We start from the raw sequence: 20,157 nt of genomic DNA on the forward strand, positions 1-20,157 counted from the left end.
ATCAGCTCCGGTGACGTAACACAGCGGAGCCGCATCTAGTAGAAATTGGGTGTTAGAGTCTGCTGTGTCACACAAAACACTGCTAGGCATGTATTTTTCTCATCAACCCACACTAAATGTAACATGGACCAGCATTTCACCCGCCTGGTGAAACAGAGCAGGAGAGATGAAGTCGAGCATTAAGGAGAGACTGGTAGACAAGCCATGAAAGTACCGACACCTTTATAACATATCCCAGAACGAGTACAAATACTACAAAGAAGTGCTAAGAATTGTGGGAAATTTAGGGTTTCTAACATTCATGCTGGACAATACCTCCAAGAGCTCATTGAGATGAAAAACCTCTTTTTCAAAGTCTTTCAAAGCATTTTCAGGACTTCCTTCATACCTACAACCATCAGACTTTATATGTGTATTTATAGATGTGTGTATTTATTTATTCTATTCTATTTGCAATTATTTTGTTTTCAGTGTTGCTTTTTTTATAGCTCTTTCTCATTGTACTAACCCTGTGTATTTGCTGCTGTGAAAACAAAATGTTCCAATTGTGGGACCAATGATTTATTGTTGTATACATTTATCTTACTTGTCCTTTATGTTTATCTTATGTGGTGAACAGTGAAGGTTACCAGCCAATCACTTATTATCCATCACATTCATTTTTATTAAGTACTGTTCCCCATCTCACTATCATAGAAAACCTTTTAATCCATACGTAAATAATAAAATATAATATAGTATTTTTAAAACATTTTTTATTGACAGTTTATTTTCGTTAGCTGCCTTGTATAACTGATCAAATATGTTGCTGAAATAGTTACAAATAAAATTCTAAATGAGTACACATCAAGCTACAACTATGTTGCTTAAAATTAATTCTACTCACAAGACAATATAAAAAAGCTCTGGACAAATACTGTTTAAAGTCAGTCAGTTGCCTGAACGTTGCCTGAAAGTTTGTAGTAGACTTTTACACTTGCGAGTTCTACCCTTTTGTTTGGTAAACTGAGTGACATGCTGCATACCCGTGCCCAGTGGCCCCAACCTTTTGTGTGCCACGGACCACTGTCATACCAGATCAAGTTTCTGTGGACATGAAGGGGAAAGTGGCTTGTGCAGAAAGTTTGAGGTGGCGTGTTTATTACTTGCATCTCCCCAACAGCATCTCTGCGCTACCCTTCCTCACCAAATTAAGGTATCAAGGTACCAAATGGTCCATTGATCATTACCGCATTGATCAGCACCGGAAAATAGTATGACCCACAGGCAGGTGCAGACACACGCAGAGATCATCGCTGCACTGAATGTTGACACAAAACACAGCGGAGATGGAAAAAAAAGACTCCAGTTAACCTTTCTAGTGTAAGAAAATAATTTAAATAAAACAATAGTCAATGTTAACAGCCACTGAAAGTGTGTAAGGGAGAGAAATGCAGCAGAAAGGATGTGCTCGGAGCTCCTGTGTCTTCCTCTACATGTTTTCACTGTCAAACTTTCGTATCACGTTGATGGTAGGAGCATCAATTTACGCAGCAATGGAACAATGTTCTCATCTGAGAGAGAAGGGGCTCAGAAGGAACTGACGGAGCAGACACATTAGATTATGGGGGAAAACAACATTAGGTTTTAAAGTTTATTAAACAGCGTTTTTATTTGTTCATTTTGTTTTCTACATTATTAAATGTTTATGCAGCAGACAGAGAAGTCCATCTGCCTCCAATTTACCTTCTTCAAATGTCGTTTTGTGCTTCTGTGCACTCATCTCTCCACGTTAAACGAGCAAAATGTTCATTTAAATAGGGCGGTCTCAACCACGTCTATACGCTCACCTACAAGTGGCGCAATGTTAGTGAAATCTCCACAACAGGTGAAGAAACAGCGCCACCAAAGGATTTAGGGATGCACCTGTTTTTACTCCCTTTATTTCAGATCTTAGTGAATACGCCCCTTAGTTTCCCTGTGATGCCATTAGGTCCGCCTCTATGTAATAGGAGAGAAAGATGGGTGGTGGTAGCCAGGGGTGGAAAATAACAAATTACATTTACTCTTGTTACTGTAATTGAGTAGCTTTTTTGTGTACTTCTACTTTTTTGAGTAACCTGTAATTTTACTTTTACTTAAGTAAATTTAGTTTCAAGTAACAGTACTTCACTACATTGGAAATAGATTCCGTTGCAGAGTAAAATAAATCCTGCACGCTCGTCCCATGTCTGTTTTCGTTACATAAATTACAATATTTAACCATATTTTTCATCAGTCCCTGGGGGTTTACTGGTGTGAGGCCGAGGGCTCCGCAGCACCTCATCTTCCCTCCCACCGCAGCCTCTTCCTCCCTCCCGTCCTCACGGGGTGATCCTGCCTATCGATCTCTCTGGTCTCCCTCCAGAGTCTCCCGTGCGCCTCGTCCTCCAGCAGTGCCTGATAAGCCACTGTGTGTCTTTACGCATTGAGAGTGTGTTCCTTTATATAACAGCTACAGGTGTTGCAGCCAATTGATCAGCAGTTTTGCACAATGATCATGTGATTTCAATTACAATTATTATTATTAATATAAAACTGTATTTGCAGGCATGCGCATTTCAATCCCGGGCGTCAGTATAATTTTTGACATAAGCACTTACCTCATCGAATTTACATTCTTGACATTTATTTTATTTTATTTATCCAGGTTAGCCACACCATGTCTTGTTCTCATGCACGTTATTTTGAAATGGTGGTCTTTAATAATAATTTAATAAAACGGAAAATTGTGTGCCCCTAGGGGTACACGTGCCCCCATTTAAGAAACACTGGTATAAATGGTTATTACATAATATACTGTACATTTCCGTGTGGAAAAATTCTTTAAGACTTAACGAAATGTTGGTATCACCTGAATCACATCTGTAGAGTCACTGTGTGCTCACATCTTCTCATGCCAGATTAGGTGAATGACCTTCACAGGCTTCAACAGTATCTGGGAGTCTTATCTGGTAGAACTTCTACTTAATTTGCATTGTATCCATTGTCTTAAAGCTGCAATATGTAACTTTTTTTTTGGCATCATTTGGTCAAAAATCCATAATCATCTTTGAGCATATTGTAATCAAAGTGTTCTGAGTGGACAGTGAATCTCTTCTCCTTTTCCTGGTCCTGTAAAATGACATTCAGAAATCAAAGATCTTTTTACAAATTCATGCTACATGAAAACATGAGCTGTTTTTGGCAGAAGCCTCCATAACAGCGTGAGACACAACAGTTACACGGTGAATCAAGAGGAAAAAGGCAGACCGAGGTAGAGAAGCAACAGTTTACAGCCACAAACACTGAGGGAGGTCAGTACCACACACACACTTGTGTCAGGGAGAGAGTGAGGACAGATGGGATGAATCGTGTGTAAACCAAGAGAAGCTTATTCAAGATGAATAACTTTTATAGCCTGGATGCAGAGTGATGATCAGTAGGCAGCTGGGATCACAGCCGCCTCTGTGTGCTATCTGGCGGGGACGGCAGCAGTCGCTGCTAAGGACAGTAACTACAGAGTGATACGTGTATTCATGTTAGAGTCTCTAAAACACCAGAAAAATCTCCAATAACACAAGATAAAGTTCATACACTTGTCACTTGTCTATATTGAGAAAAAAGTCACTAAGAGCGTTCACAATAGACACCGGTAAGGGAGGTTTTTTGTTTCGGTTTCAAAACAGAGCAGAGAGAGGATTCTGCAAACTGCAGCTTTAAGAATCAGATGTAACACCCAGTGAGAATAACACTTATGCAAGACTGCCTTGTTTTTGGCACTTTCTCTGATTACCGGACTCAAAACGCTACTCACTTTGTTCTTCTTCTTCTTGTTGTGTACACTAGTTAAAATCACGACTCCGCTGTTATTCGTGAACGGATCGGGCTGAAATTTGGTAGATATACAGTTTTTCTCGAATGTCAGGACACATTTCAGGAAACTGCCCTCCATTTTCTCTAAACTCTAAACACAAAACACTTTTCTCAAGCTAGCTCCACAAAAACTCGCAGTCTCTTTACAAAACTAAACTCTCACTCCAAAACCCAAACTTTCACCACAAAACTGTTGCTCCTATGGCCAAAACCAAACTTTGACAACAAAATGGTCCTCACAGCTTGCAAAAATGTAAACACTATTGGATATCTATCACACACTTCAATAAAAATTGAAAACACAATGTTCAGGGTGTGATGTTCTCAGTACCCCATCATTTGTATAGTAATCACATCTGTATAGTAATCAATAGTAAGTCACAGATTATTTTTAGGGGAATAGAACCTCATTTATTGACAACCTGTACAAACATACTTTTTCCAAAACAAATTTCAAAAGAGAACAAAAGCATACATGGGGATACATGTCACAAATTCTTACAGTAAAGAGGTTCTATGGGGTCTGTGGGGGGGCCTGTGCAGGGGCCTGTGGGGGGGCCTGTGCGGGGGCCTGTGGGGGGGGCTGTGCGGGGGACTGTGCACGGGCCTGCGCATCACGTCGTCGGGTGGGGTCAGGCCACAGGACCTCGTCCACATCGCAGGCTATGTTTTCCCTCGCCAGGCAGCGGGGGAAGAAAGCTCTGGCATGCCGGACCCAGCCTGAGTAATCCCCCACATCATCACAGGCCAGGTCCATGGCCCTGAGGAGGTTCTCTCTACTATATGGTTGCCGGTCATACACCTTCCACCGCCATGATGAGAAGAACTCCTCTATGGGGTTGAGGAAAGGTGAGTAGGGTGGCAGACATACATTGAGGAATTGTTGGTGTATATTGAACCACTCTCTTATCTGGTTGGTGCGGTGAAAACTGACGTTGTCCCAGATGATGACATAGATGGGAGGAGGCTGTGCTGGAACCAGATTCTGCTGCTCACGGTCAATCAGGATGTCCCGTCGGTCTCCCAGGAATGTGAGGAGACGCTGGGTGTTGAAGGACCCAAGGAGAGCCTGCCTGTGGAGAAGCCCTTCTGAGGTCATGGCTGCACATAGGGAGATATTCCCCCCACGTTGGCCAGGAACGTCCACAATTGCTCTTTGGCCAATTATGTTACGGCCTCTCCTCCGTCTCTTGGTGAGGTTGAAGCCAGCCTCATCCAGGAAGATGTATTCATGTTGTCTCATCATGGCGTCCAACCCCAAGATTCTCTGTGGAAATGAATAGAGTATGGGTAGTGTCACAGAAGGAGTACTACAGTACACTGTGGGCTACTGTGCAGTACAGTGAGCTTGTACACCCACTGTACTGTGAACAATCAACATTGTATACCCGTATGTATACTTACTTGCACATACTGGAAACGTAGCTCTTTGATTCTGTCCGAGTTACGCTCAAAGGGAACTCTATAAGCTTGCTTCATGCGTAGCTTCTGGCGACGGAGGACTCTGTCTATGGTGGCCAAACTGACTCTGTCAATACCTCCAAAATTTATGTTGTCAGCTATGACTCTCTCCTTTATTTCCCTGAGTCTGATGATGTTGTTTTCCCGGACCATGTCCACAATGAGGATCTCTTGCTGTGCTGTAAATAGGGGAGCCCTTCCACCATGATGTGGCAATCTTTCAACCCTATAGAAACAAATATGCTTTCACTCTTCAAAAAAAGACTTACAATCTACAATACAAACATCAATGGAAATGTCCAGTCTCCCAAAGCAAACGTAATGTGGTGAAACCAATTTAGATTGTGGGCTACAAACATTTAGACAAAGTAACTACAGTACATACCTGTTGTGTTGTCTGAATGCCCGAATTATGGTGGACACTGAGAACCTGCTGAGGTTGGGTTGGACTCTTAGTCCAGCTTCTCTCAGTGACATTCCATGGACAATGACATGGTCAATGACAGTAGCTCGCATTTCATCTGTGATGATTGTACGTGGTTGTCTTGCTCTTCCTCCTTGCACTCCTCCTCTCCCTCCTCGCCCTCCTTGGCCTGCTCCTCGCCCTCCTCTGACACGAACTCCGCCTCTGTACATTCTGTTGCCGTTTGGCACCTTCAGCAAACTGTGCATTCTAAACTGGCCTATATAGGTGTTGTCACATCATTGGCAGGTGTCTTCAATTTTGAGTCGTTGTGCATTCTCAAGCGGCCAATATGGATGGTGTCACATGTGTCTTCAATTTTGAGTCACAGTGTTTAAGCAATGACACCCGTGCTTTCATTGTGTTCAACTTTTGATGTCTGAGTCTACCATTTTGCATTGTGTGAGCAAAAGTGTGTTTTAGCAAGTGTGAAAGTGTTTAGCATAAGTGTGAATGTGTTTAGAGCAGTGCAAATGTGTTTAGAGTTCTGCAACATGTGTTTTGGCAAATGCAAATGTGTTCAGAGTTTTGTGAAATTGGAGATTGAGGTGAAATGTGTTTATAGTTAAGCCAACTAGAGGCCAGATTTATTAAAGTGTTTAGGCAACTGGTCATTGTGCTCAGAGATCTAGAAATTGTGCTTTAGCAATCGAGAAAAACTGTAATCTATGGATGTGTACGCATGGACGCTCGGAGCCCGATTTTTGATTTGGGGCCCCAAAAGAAGAAAAAAAAACGAAAGTCGATTTCTCATTTATTTGCAAGTCAAACGACGGTTGGTGGTACCGAGTCATTGGCACATACCAATACTGTATATAAATTACCCCGTACGTGTCAAAGGGTCGCCAGGGGACCCCCGGGGTCCCATTTTTCAAATGACTACTCCGTTAGTTCTCGTTAGATCAGAATGCAGTTTGGTATGAATGATTATGATGAGATGCTCGGAGCCCTTTTTTTAAAATGGGGCCCGGGAGCCTACCCCCCATTTCTGGTAATTTCTAATTTTATGGGAACATAGTCATGTGATATATCGTTTCAAAGGTAATTCAACATAGATTACAATTATGCCTCGCACAATTCGAATAGGGGCCCGTGGGCCCATCCCCCTTTTTTCGGCAATTTCTATGAAAGTTGTTTTCTCATTTATTTGTGAGTCAAATATTGCGACAATTGGTGGTACCGAATCATTGACACATACCAATATGTGAATGGGACCCATTACTCCATATGTGCCATGGGGGCGCCAGAGGGCCCCCGGGGTCCCAATTTCAGATGACTACTCCTCCGTTATTGCTCATTGAATCGGGCTGTAATTTGACATGGATATTCTGTGAGCAGATGTCAAGAGCTTCTCTGAGACTTTTTTGAAAGGGGGGAATGGGGACCCACCCTCTTTTCCGCTTATTTCTAAATTTATCGGAACATACTTAGTCGTGTGATATGTCGTTTCAAAGGCAATTCAACCTGGATTACGATTTTACGTCACACAGTTTGCTTTGCTTTACTTGGTGGAGCCGAGTCATTTGACTAAATTCTCGGGAACGTGGTACGTGCTATTCTGCATGGAGACATTCCACAGGCCCGGCCGTAGTTCATCGGAACTTGTTTTGTGAAGTTGTCTCTCTTTGCAACAAAGAAATCACACAATAATTATATCTCAGGTCCTACCCATCAAATCATTATGATGTGAAATTTCTTACCACACTGCAGGTGTTCCTGAAGCACAATGTCTATAATATGACAACTAAAAAATGCTATGATAAAACAAAAGCTGCTTCACCCTGGGGTGGTCAATGCTTCTTCCATTTGTCAGTAAGCCTTTGCCTTTGAACAATGACAAAATATCTAATGGTGTTCCCTTGTATGTGTTTCCAGGACCTGATTATATCAGACAAAAGTACAATGAGCCACTGGAGGTGAATGAGGCTCCAGCAGAGACGAAGAAGGAGAAATCTCCATCAAGCAGCCCTCATTTCTACCGGAAAGGAACAACACCATCTCAGTCGCCATCTCAGAGCCCCGGTCCCAGCCCTCCTCCTTCACCCAAAGAATATAAAAAGACCATCTTCAGCAGTAAAAGCCCTCCCAGCGCTGCTCCCACAAAGCCTCCTGGGAATAAAAATAAACTACCAACAGCTGAGTCATTGGCAACAGGTAAATGTTTTTTTTCAACAACTTTTAATATAATTTAATTTTCTGTACAAACAATACAACATTCATACAGTTTTAAAAAGATATTTTTGTCCCACATCAACAACTAATGAGTAAACAATTAATTGCTGTATAGAATATTTTTTAGTTTTTTTTAATAATTTATTCATTATATTAGAAAAAAACTGCATTTTCCATCCTCCACTGCAGGAGTGCCAGAGAACAGGTCATGTGATTAATGTTTTAACCTCTTCAGCCCCACCAGACCAACCCACAGGTGGCAGAATGAATGAATAAAATAACACATTCTATACCTCTTCGTATTTCTATGAAACTCAGCTAAAACTGTAGCCAACTCAAAGTCAGACAATAGACAGCACACACACCAGTCCATTATGTTTAAAGAGGGAAAACTCCGCAAACTCTGCCTTTTTCCAGTCCTATTTTTCACAAAATAAACACAGAGCTGTATAACAAGATGCAACATGAAACTGCAGGCCGAGCTGAATCCACTGATATGCAGGTTGAGTATGTTATGTACCAAAACAATGCCACAAAATCAGAAAATACACAGCGGAAAAGGTCAGCAATAATTTCGTAACAAAAGTCACCCCAATGTGCATAAAACTCCATATTTTTCTAAATACAAATCATGTTGTCAGATAGATCCTGCCATTACAAACATTCAGGCATTTCTCAGTCGAGAAATCCATCCAATGAGCGAGTGCTCGTGCGCAAAATGGCAGGTCCCTCCTTCTTCCAGCTCTGGTTGGCCAAGGCTAAAGCCTGGTCCCATAGTGTTTGATATCACCAATTCCTACAGGTTCTGAGCTTTACAAAGCATTGTTGAATAACACCCATGCGTAACGGCATCAAAGAGTGGAACGAAAAATAGCAGAAACATGAATAAAAATGTTTATTTTGAGCCAAATTGGTCAAACATGAGACTAATAATGATCAATTTGACTGAAATATTACAGTTACACACTTGTTCCCAAATTTGTGGAAAAATTTGGCACAGTTGTGGCACAGTGGGCTGAACTTTTTTGTACAAAAACATGTGTATCTTTGGCCTTATGTTTATTATTATCACCAAACTTGCTGAAGTTGATGTCCATACATTAGTTTAATTATTCCTGCTTTTGTAGCCTTCCCTACTGAGAATTGACTTTATAGTGGATGTAAATCTCTACAGATTTCTGTGTTTAAAACATGATTTATTGTCACCAGTGTTGGGAACATTATTATAGTTACTCACTGCTCCAAAAAGTAACTGAGTTAGTAACTGAATTACTCTATAATAAAAGTAACTCATTACCAAGGAAAGTAACTATTTGCGTTACTTTAAAAAAAAAAAAAAGTTGTTATATGTCAAATAATTCAGATTTTTTAGATGCGTGTGTCGTTGTGAGGTGCTTCATTAAATTTGAGTTGCTTACAACGGATGTGGACAAAGTCTTCTCTCCTGGATATAATGAACACTTCACATACATGTTCTTGCCGTTGACCACAATTAATTTAAAGTAGTGTTTGTATCGCCACCTTAAAAATGGCAACTTATCATCAGACTGCTCCACGCTCGCCATCTCTGCTGCTTCATCCAATCTGTAGCGGTTGTGTGTGCTGGCACATGTGTAAAAACACTAGCTCTGATTGGCTAACATGAAACATGACGCCGCCTTAGCCAATCATAATCACTCACCTTGTTTCTAACCCACCTCCTCACTACAGCTGCGTATGAAGCCAGGGATGCTTTCGGATAACAGTTTATTCAATCAATGCACGTAACGCACTAAATGGCGTTGTAACGGCGTTAAAAGTAATTAGTTAGATTCCCTAACGCCGTCATTTTAAACGCCGTCATTCCAAACACTGATTGTCACTCAGTATCACATATTTCCAAAAGTTCACATCTGTAACCACTCAGGGTCCTATTTCAATCTGAACAAAAATTAGCCATGTAGGTCATGTGGAAGCTTAAAGAGACATTATTTGTTATGGGTATGTGATTTTCATTGATGTAATAACATTGTGTGGCAGGACCATTGCTCAGGTATGGGTTTCAATTAGAGCTGCAACTAACAATTATTTTTGTAGTTGACTAATGTATGCATTATTTTTTTGGATAGTCAAATAGTCGCGATTATTTTTCTGTTCTGAAGCACATATTTTGGGCTGCACTTTTTAACACCTGCTTAAATCCTTCCACCTGTGAACGTGTCACTGTTGTACTGTGTGAATTAAAACAATACGTAAAACATGTATTTGTGGTGCAGTTGTTACATTGAACACAAAATATAATTGAAAAAACAACAAAATCATGAATAAATTAAATATCACTTAAAGTGTAAGTTGTCCTTAACAAAGTAGTAGTAATAAACAAAGAGTGTAAATAAGTAACTTTAAAAAGATGGAGCTGACCTGCAAGTTGTGGAGGTAATGAGGTTTAAACCAATCACAGAGTTCCCTTTACTTAAATCAAGATAAAAATAAAATAATAAATAATAACATCTTGTTTGAAATAATCCTTACAAGTTAAGAAATGTCTAATGTTATCCAAATCACATAGTTGATAATAAATGAAAGAGGTTTACTGTTCAGAATAAACACTAGTATCAGCAGAAGTAGAAAAAAACATCACTAACTCACTGATGAGCTAAACATGCTTTCAGACGTACACAGACACAATACCTGTTATTAATTAATACCTATATGAATCACAAACACATTAGCATTTGATTAGAAATGAAAGATTGGGGAAATATCAGTTTTAATGACATCACCCCCCATGTACAAACCATGTCCGCTGTGTTTCTGTTTGGTGGTTCCCTCCCTCCCTCCCTCCCTTTGTGTATATCTGTCGTACTTTATTGATTGAGAGCCAGGGGCGTAGCACCACATTTTGGGCCCTGGGTACAAACCATCTTGTTGGGCCCCTACTGTAAGTTATGTACACTTCTTTTTTTTTTTTGCCTGGAAACTATACTAGTATTCTCTACCTTTCTTTTTTTCCACATTAACCTAAAAGTTCCCAACCTTTTTTGGTTCATGACCCCATATTAATATCACAAATGTCCAGCGACCCCAGATATTCTTTTTTTTCAACAATTAGTTTTTGATCATGTTTATTACAGTGTATTACAAATACAGAGTAGCCAGGATTAGTGACACCTTAGATATTTTTGTACTGCATTTTATTTGAACTAGATTTATTTTTGAGAAAGTTTAAGTATAGGATACAGTTATTTGACTTGTATTGTGTGGGATGTGTATTTGAAAAATAATAATAAAAAATAAATCAATAAAAATACAATTTTAGTCCTTTTTTACCGACTTTTTTTTTTTTTCCACAATTACTAGACATTATAGGTGACCCCACTTTAATTTCAGGCGAACCCACATGGGATCCTGACCCTAAGATTGAAAAAAACTACAATAACCTAATGACTTCATATCCATTGCTTGTATTTTATAAATCTGCTACTATATTGTAGTGGTTTATTGAATATTGTGTTTGTGACATATTTTTGCTACAATTTAGGGGTGGCTGGTAATTTTTTATTTTATTTTTTGGGTGGAGGGGGTATAACTAAAACACACACAAAGAAAATGTGTGCAAAGGTTAATAAAAGTTAAAGATTAGGGATGTAACGATTAATCGTAAGGCAGTTAAAAATCGATTCATAGGTACCACGGTTCACATCGATGCTCTGAAAATTGAATCGCAGTACTTTTTTTAAACAGCAGAGGGCGCTATATATTAATCCTTCCAGAAGCGGACGTGACGGGTGGAATCTGCTACTATTTTCTTTCTGGCCGCCATTTACTGTTAAACATGCTCATAAATGATTCTTTACTCCTTTAGCACCGAAAGAATATCTGTAATATTACGTGAATATCTGTAAAAGTCACGTTTTTCTATTAGCTCTGTCTGCTAGCATAGCTTCTCTTCTTCACTGGTGGAATAACTGCATGCCAACCGACCACTGGGTTACCAGTGCCCTCTGCTGGTCTAAATAAATATCTGACGTAAATACAGTAAAATGACTGTTTTTTTTTTGTTTTTTTTTTAAAAAAGTCCAATTGTTAAGGCACAAAATACATTTTCAGTTGCACTTTTAAAAAGAAAAACTATTATGCAGTTTTGAATTGTTTACTATAGAACCAGAATTTAAATTAATAGGTTTCTTCTTCATTTGTATTATTCCTTTATTTATTTCATTCAAGATTGAATACTATATAAAAGGAAAATAGTATAGTATTTTCCCCAAAAAAATAAAGGAATATTTTTCAGTCATTTGTCAACATTCCCATTTTGTAAAATAAATCGTGAGAAAATCGTATCGTGAACCCAGTATCGTGAATCGAATCGTATCGGGAGTTGAGTGAATCGTTACATCCCTAATAAAGATAGAAACATTAGAATCATGGGGACACTGGCTACCTACTGAAAGACTTGGTGGAAGCAAAATGTTGTCTTCACTATATTTTTTATTTTTAATAATTTAATTTGTAATTAAGATTTGAATTGCAAAAGGAATGTTCCAACTTTTAAATGCGAAACAGTGCACAAACAAAACAATATATTGCCTGATTTAACCTTCTCTCCCTCTCCTTTCTTTCTTTCTTTGCGTTTTTGGCCTGGTTTTCCTTTCATGAGGAAAATCATGCTGCTGTGCATCTCCCTCTCCTTGTTACATCCATGTGGGTCGTACCATTTTCACTGTTTCAAAGGGGGTTGGTATCTAAGGTCTGATGCAGCATGAATCATTGTTTTAGTGCAAAACTGTGCTTAACAACCAGCTTATTTTCACACAGAGCCCTTTTCATTCCAATATAAATAATCTAAAAATGTTTAAAATGCATTTTTGTACATATATATAAAACAGACTTCTTATGCTGCGTTCACACCAAATGCGTCTTCTGCGGCACCGGACACATCTGCCCCACGAAACGTACCCTAACCCTACTTGCACAAAGTTGATGACGCAACCCTGCCCCTAACAGTCAATATATGGTACTGCAGCAGAAAGAAAGAAAGCAGGAAGCGGGCTGGATTTGATCAATAATTTACAAGATTAAACGATGCGTCGACCCCATAAAATCTGAGTCGATTAATTTTTGTAGTCGACATTAACGATTGTGTCGACTAATCATTGCAGCCTTAGCTTAATTTCCTGAGAAATGTAGCTTTGTTTGGGCTTATGCGAACAAGTGACCCAAGCCAAGAGCGCATCATCCATCCATCCATCTATTTTCAGACCCACTTGTTCCTGTTTTTCAGGGTTCCGGGGGTCTGCCGGTGCCTATCTCTGGTAAAGCGCATCATAAAAGTTGCTAATTAATTCACAACTCTGGTGTAGAACTGTCTGACGTGAAGCCCAAATAAAATAATGCATATGCAGACAAGGAGCGATCATCAGATTTTAACATGTTTCTTGTAATGAAGGCATCTATGGCTTTAACAACAGCTGGAAGAAAACACAAGAACTTGTGACGCACTGAGGAGAAAAAAGTGAGGGAGTCACTGTCGTGCTTCACCTTTGCGTCTTCTCCTTATTGCTGATCATATCCACACTGTACGAACTGAGTTATAGTGCATTATAAACAAGCAGCTCTGTAACGGACGGGAAAACTGCTGTGAACAGAAACAAAGTCAAAGTTAATAGATTTGTGTCAACAAACTTGCAATTTGTCATTCTCATTACTACAAAAGTGTTTTTTTGGCCACAGACATGTACAAACCACAGGAGTTGGGAGCGGTTGCAGCTAAGCCAGGAAGCAGAAGAACACAGGAGAAATGGCCATGGTTACATTATGTTTTTTAATTCAGAATTAGTTTATTCTGAATTAAAGTGTTCTGCTTCGTGTTTAAATGGAGATAGTAATTCCAAATTGAGGTTTACATGGAAAACCAGTTTATTCGGCTTCATTCAATTGACACTTTAGGTCTGGGGGTTGGGAATGGTTCTGATTGGACAAGGGGCGAACATGATGTATCACGTCTATCGGGGGGAAAAAACAACATTAAAGACCACATGAGAACTGTTTACACTTTTATTTTGATTGTAGTTTTGAAGCAGCAGCTCGACATACTTAGGTCAGTCAGAGCCAAGTGGTTAATGCAACAGCTGCTCTACCTCCACTGTACAGGATGTTGAGTGAAAAATTAACTTTGTAACGAACTGCGCATCACTAGTGAAGCTCTGGTGCTTCATGCCCTGATTAAATCTCAGTTTAAAGAGGATTTCATTTTTATACTGAATTTAAGGGAAATTAAAGCTTCCATGTAAACGTGCTCATTGTTTCTGATTTGTGAGCCTTGCTAATAATAATAATAATAATTCATTTTATTTAAAAGCACCTTTCAGGCCACCCAAGGACACCTTACAATAAAAACAGAATAATTAAAACAGTGCAATACATTAAAAACAGTATAATACAAAGAAGAGAAAACAAAGCAAGGAAGATGAAATTTGGGATGAGGATTTACAGAGAGTGGGCTGATTGGAAGAGATGAGTTTTGAGACTGGATTTGAAGAAGGTATGTTTCTGATGTCCGGAGGGAGGGAGTTCCAGAGTTTGGGAGCAAAGCGACTGAAATCTCTACTCCCCACGGTACTGAGGTGGGCAGTGGGTACAGTGAGTTGGATGGTGGATGAAGATCTGAGGGAGCAAGAGGGGGGTGGGGGGGATGAATTGATTCTGATTTTGATGGGGGGGCCAGAGGAGCTGCTGAAGGACAGGGAAGAGATGAGGTCGGAGGACTGGGTTCAGATGATGAGACGGGCGGCAGAGTTCTGGACCAGTTGGACTTAATGGAGTGATTTGTGAGGGACACCGAAAAGGAGTGAGTTACAAAAATCGATCCGGGAAGTGACGAGGCTGTGAAGCAGGATAGCAGTGGAGTGAGGAGTGAGAGAGGGGCGGAGACCGTTTATGTTGCTGTCGAGGATGACACCCAGACTCTTGACCTGAGGGGAGGGGGACACGGTGGAGCTGTCAATGGTGAGGGAGAAAGAGTTTGTTTTGGAAAGGATGGATTTGGTGGCAATGAGGAGGAGTTCTGTTTTATTCGAATTAAGTTTGAGGAAGTTGGAGGTTAATCAGTTTTTAAATTGTGAAAGGCAGCGAGTATGAGAGAAGGGCGGGAAGTTGAGTCAGGTTTACTGGACAGATAGAGCTGGGTGTCATCCGCGAAGCAGTGAAAATTAATGCCAAATTTTCTGAAGATATTTCCGAGTGGAAGGAGAAGGGGACCCAGGACGGAGCCCTGGGGAACACCAGAAATGACATGGGAGTGCTGGGAAGTGAAGGTTTTGAGTTGGATGAACTAAGTGCGGCCTGAGAAGTAGGAGTGGAACCAGTGGAGAAGAGTCTATTGAGGAGGATGGGGTGAGAGATGGTGTTGAAGGTCGAGGTCAGATCTAGGAGGATGAGGATGGAGATCAAACCAAGTCTGCTGCCATGACGAGGTCATTGGTGATTTTGAGGAGTGCCGTTTCAGGGCTGTGGAGGGGACGGAAACCGGACAGCAATTTTTCATAGAGGCTGTTTTGGGTGAGGTGGGAGTGGAGTTGAGAGGTGACAATTTTTTCTAAGATTTTTTAAATGAAGAGAAGGTGGGAAATGTGGCAGAGGCTATTGAAATCATTAGAATGGGGGTGATAACTACAGATTTAAAGAGAGAGGGGAGTGCATGATGGCTGATATGAAGGGAAGCAGAGCAGTAGGGGATGGGATCAAGCTGACAGGAAGAGGGTTTGGATTTTTTAATAATATTTTTTGTTTGCTAATCACCACTATTCAATTTGAAATGTGTACAAATACAAGCCTCTTCTTTTGAAAAACCTTCCATTATTCTGTATTCACAGGTATAACAAAGGCTGCATCAAAACTTTCTCTCAAACAAGATGCACGTCAGCAAGAGCTCCATCCAGCCACAGCGACTACCCTTAACAGTTACCCAAGTAATGGGCAGATTCACTCCCAGTATCATGGCTACTATGTTAAGGCAGATAAGATTCCACCACCTGAAGATCTCCTTGATGTGGAAGTTGACTTTCACCCTTCAAGTCTAGCACGTTTACCACCACCAGCAAAACCTCCTAACCCATCACCAGTCCCTCCCAAAGAGAACTTCAAAGCACCGGAACCTCCCAAACCAAAAAGACAGGAGACAACCAAACAAAAGAATCTTGCAGAGACCAAGAAAGCAAGTATGGAAATAACCTCTGAAATCCTAGAGGAGGAACTGGTAAGTACAGTCAAATTACAGTCCTGGTTACTATATGACCCCATTTTAATCAGTGTTAGTGAATACTTCACCAAGCAGGTATTATAATATTTAAGCATAAAATAAATATTGATGTTAATAATGTCTTTGTTGTAATGCTAGTAGTAGTTGGTAATGCTTTTATGTCCCACCAAAGAAGTAAATTGTGAAAATTTAATATTACTTTCTTTGTATCACAAAATCCTGCTATAAAATAAAAAAAATTATTTAAAAGGTACCAATACTGACTTTTTCAGAATTAGAATTGTGCTGACTTTGATTAGGAAAGATACACCTGACAACTATAGCCTGAAGTCAACTTCCCAAACGAGGCTAAACACAACAGGTCGACACCAGCACAGAAAAAACATGTAAACAAACATCATCAGTGGACAGAAAGAATGTTGAGGGGCGGGGTTAATTACATTTTTCAGTTACATTTACTATTTCAATTACCCATGTTCAATTACAATTATAGTTACAAGCATTTTTTCCAATTACAATTAAATTCCAGTTATTTTTTTATCCTCAGAAAGTCAATGACAATTACATTCTCAATTACTAAAGTTCAATTACTGAGCCTGAAATACAGAACCTTATAGACGTTAACCTTCCTCTTGTGTTAGCTTTCTGTTAGCATCTCTTAGGATAATGGGTCATAAATCAGCTGTAAAATACACTAAAAACATATATTTATCATCTAATTTCTTTCCTATCAAATGGTTACCTTGTTCGGCTTCATAATCAATAAAAATATAGGTTATAATGTTTTTGGTGTGGACATCTGAGCCAGTATTCCCCCTCGATTAATGTTTTTAAATGGTAAAATGCGGTAAAGCTTGACATGAAACATATATTAATAATTATTAACTACATATATGTAGAACTGTACATGGAACTATAACATGGTTCCCCAGTTTAGCGTTAAATTATAATTGAATTTTTATAGAATTTTCATGGTCATTCCAATTACAATGTCAATTATCTAAACTCAATTACAATTTAAGTATGATTACAACAGCAACACATTTTTAAAATTACAATTAAAGCGAAGTGACGCGAAAAACATTCCAGACACTCCAGCGTGTGAGGAGGTCAATAGGACATGTTCAGGGAAAGGAGAACATTAGTCATCAGATTGTTGCTGGCTGATGAATCTACACAGATGATATAAATCTCCAATGAATTGGCACATAAAGCTGTTGTGGGTCTCACTGCATAGCACCTGTCCAAACATGGGTGTGTTTGCAGCTCATCAGCATCTTCTGTGACCAGAATACTCATGCAGTGTAGGGTTGTGCCAGTCAAACTTTGACCTGGTAATGTAACTAGACCCAAACCCAACCAGATGGGTGTGGATTTGTACCACTGTGCCCCTACCTTTGGTGCTCACTGCATGTTCTCCTTGACTGTGTGTGGCTTTTTTCTTAGGATTCCAATGACTTAAACAGCAGCGGTCAGCACTTTGTGTAATGTCTTGTATAGTAGCATGAGTGTGATTCATAAGATCATAATAACTAAATGAACTGCTATTCTATCCACAGGGTCCCAACTCAATCTTGGTGGCTCTTGTGATGCTGTTAAATGTGGGCCTAGCAATCATTTTTGTCCACTTCCTCACCTGACCAAATCCTGACTCAGGTAACAATGGAGCGGAATGTTTATGTCATTAAAGGTTTATAGTCTTCCAGTTAATGTTGACTCTATGCTGTTACTTTTTTCTTTGTCCTGACTTTTGGGGCAGGATCATAAAAAACCGGGGTTTTGCCAATATTCCCAGCTTACTAAAACCTTTGGGTGCAAGCATGAACTATTTATAGTTCTGTAGAGCTGAACTGTCTCAGTTTGATGCTACCATCATTTGTTCCTGTGCAGTATAAGGATCTGATTATGTACAGTATGTGTGATATACAGAATAATGATTCCTAAATTTAAAGAAAGTAATGTTGCCGTATGTATTGACATTTGTTCATTTAGGCTGATATAGTTTTATAAGAGTTTCAGAGTGGACACAGTCTGTGTCCACATATTTCTAAACTTCCACTTTTCTGACATCACAGTGAACTCATTCAAGCTCACTGTCTGAGCCTTCATCTCTCAATCAGCCAGAAGAGCCTTAAAAAAACAAGCCACAGCACTGGATGGAACAGTCAACACGAGTGAAATGGAGGATTGAAAATGGAGGCGAGGAGACGGAGCTGCAGTAGGTGAAGAAAAATGCATGGACGGGCAAGAAGTGGAAAGAGCACACAGAGAGAAAGATGAAACCAGTGCCACCATTACCCTTGGATGGACTGTCTTTAGTGCCTGAGGCCATGCTGATTGGACTGGGGATGATTTGTGACTGTGCTCAGAGTGCAGTGAAAGCTAAGGCAGGCGGTAGCAGGTTGGGAAAGGGCCTCTCAGCACCATGCCCATATTCTCTGTCAGGGTCAGAAATAAGATGAGCCCCAGGGAACAGGAGAAATGTGACTGCCTGCAAAATGTGTGTGTCCTCTGTGTGGCGTCCATTTTCAACCCACTGTTAATCAAATGTGGAAGGATTTGAAATGTTGCAATAAAAACTTTGTGCCTTGTCAAGCTGAGTTGAAGAGAATTTGTTTCATAAGTTGTCGTGCGCTGAGGGCGTGTCATAGTGTTGGATTCTGAGTGAGAATCACATCATTTAAATGAAGCCAAGCCTGCGTAAAGTTCATGTGTTGGTTGTGGTGGTGTGGGGGTGTGGGGGTGTGGGTACGGGTCTTGAGCCCAGATGCACTTTGAGCTGATGGAAGCCAACAGCTGCTTTATCCTTTTACAGAGTGACGTGCTAGCTGAGGCAGGAATGTGAGGCACTGGGATAGTTTTCCCCTGTGCAGGCAGTCCACAGCTAGTCGCTGTGTTTCAACCACTCAAAGGATTTGTTGTTTGCGTGTTTCTTAGCTACGGCTTATTCAACTGGTCACTTACAAATAAGGTAAACAAGTTATCCCACGAAAGGTTTGTGGCTCTAAAAAAACATGCAAATGTGATAGCAAGAGCAAACAAACATTGCAGTTGATCTAACATGCGCAGCAAATATTGCATCTGTCAAAAGCGTTAGCGTTAGCAAAAAAAAAGGCAACAGAGAGGAGCAATCTACTGCTTTGAATTTTTTTTACAGCATTGACTTTCTCAACCATTGGGTTTTTCCTGGATATACCTACATGTACAGTATGTTGTCGTCTTAAACTAAACAAGCTTCACATTCTGTATTGCATTTATTCTTTCCAGTTCTTAGAGAACTGGGAAGTTGAATTTTCTGGTGCACACAACCATTAAAGGGTACCTGTAGTGAAAATGTATAATTGTTTAATTTATCACCAATGAACAAAATATGTGCAACTTTTCATTAAAAAAGCACATTAAAAGGACTTTTTAGAATGATTTCATACCTTCAGGCATCAACAATGGAGAGTCGCCATTTTGCACATGATATGACACACGTTCATTGATTCCTGTTAACTGTTGTTAGGCAACAGTGTTTCGTTGGTCCAGTTTCTGAACAATGGCGGAGTGTAAAGCCAATGGTTTCTATAACAAGAGGAAAAACCTACAAAAATTTATTTTGCGTCTTTAAGCCAAATAATGACACTAAGTCAGAGTTAAACAGACGTTGGCTCTATAATATCTGTACGGGATACGCTTAAAATGTTTCCGTTCAGACAAAATTTGGTGGTATGCGAGGACCGCTTCAAGCTGAGCTGCTCTGAGAGGGACCTGCGGGCTAAGCTAATGGGCTAAGTTAATAGACTAAGCTAATGGCCTATGTTAATGGGCTAAGCTAATGGGCTAAGTTAATAGACTAAGCTAATGGCCTATGTTAATGGGCTAAGCTAATGGGCACCAAGCTAAAGTTATATCTGAAATCAGATGCGGTCGCGACAGAATTTCTTTACAGAAAATCTCAAAGCAT

General features: G+C 40.0%; 2 protein-coding genes across 3 annotated transcripts in view; one reads left to right on the forward strand and one right to left on the reverse strand.

Annotated features, from left to right (window-relative positions):
• The window catches only part of LOC114478892 (junctophilin-1-like), a 55,889-nt gene extending 37,549 nt beyond the window's left edge, over positions 1-18,340 (forward strand). For both annotated transcript variants that reach the window (XM_028472222.1, XM_028472223.1), the window contains 4 exons: positions 7,673-7,951; positions 15,823-16,205; positions 17,768-17,864; positions 18,284-18,340. In XM_028472222.1, the coding sequence (XP_028328023.1) occupies positions 7,673-7,951; positions 15,823-16,205; positions 17,768-17,848 (743 nt within the window). In that variant the 3' untranslated portion in view covers positions 17,849-17,864; positions 18,284-18,340. The remainder of the gene's footprint in view (positions 1-7,672; positions 7,952-15,822; positions 16,206-17,767; positions 17,865-18,283) is intronic.
• On the reverse strand, positions 4,342-6,455 carry LOC114478893 (uncharacterized). Its single transcript, XM_028472224.1, has 3 exons — positions 5,720-6,455; positions 5,278-5,560; positions 4,342-5,140 (listed from the first exon to the last, which is right to left on the reverse strand). The coding sequence occupies exons 1-3, from the start codon at positions 6,004-6,006 to the stop codon at positions 4,388-4,390; spliced, it is 1,323 nt and encodes a 440-aa protein (XP_028328025.1). The 5' UTR covers positions 6,007-6,455; the 3' UTR covers positions 4,342-4,387.
• Positions 18,341-20,157: the final 1,817 nt, after the last annotated feature.

The sequence above is a fragment of the Gouania willdenowi genome, chromosome 17 (genome assembly GCF_900634775.1).
Source record: "Gouania willdenowi chromosome 17, fGouWil2.1, whole genome shotgun sequence".
NCBI classification, from domain to species: Eukaryota; Metazoa; Chordata; class Actinopteri; order Blenniiformes; family Gobiesocidae; genus Gouania; species Gouania willdenowi.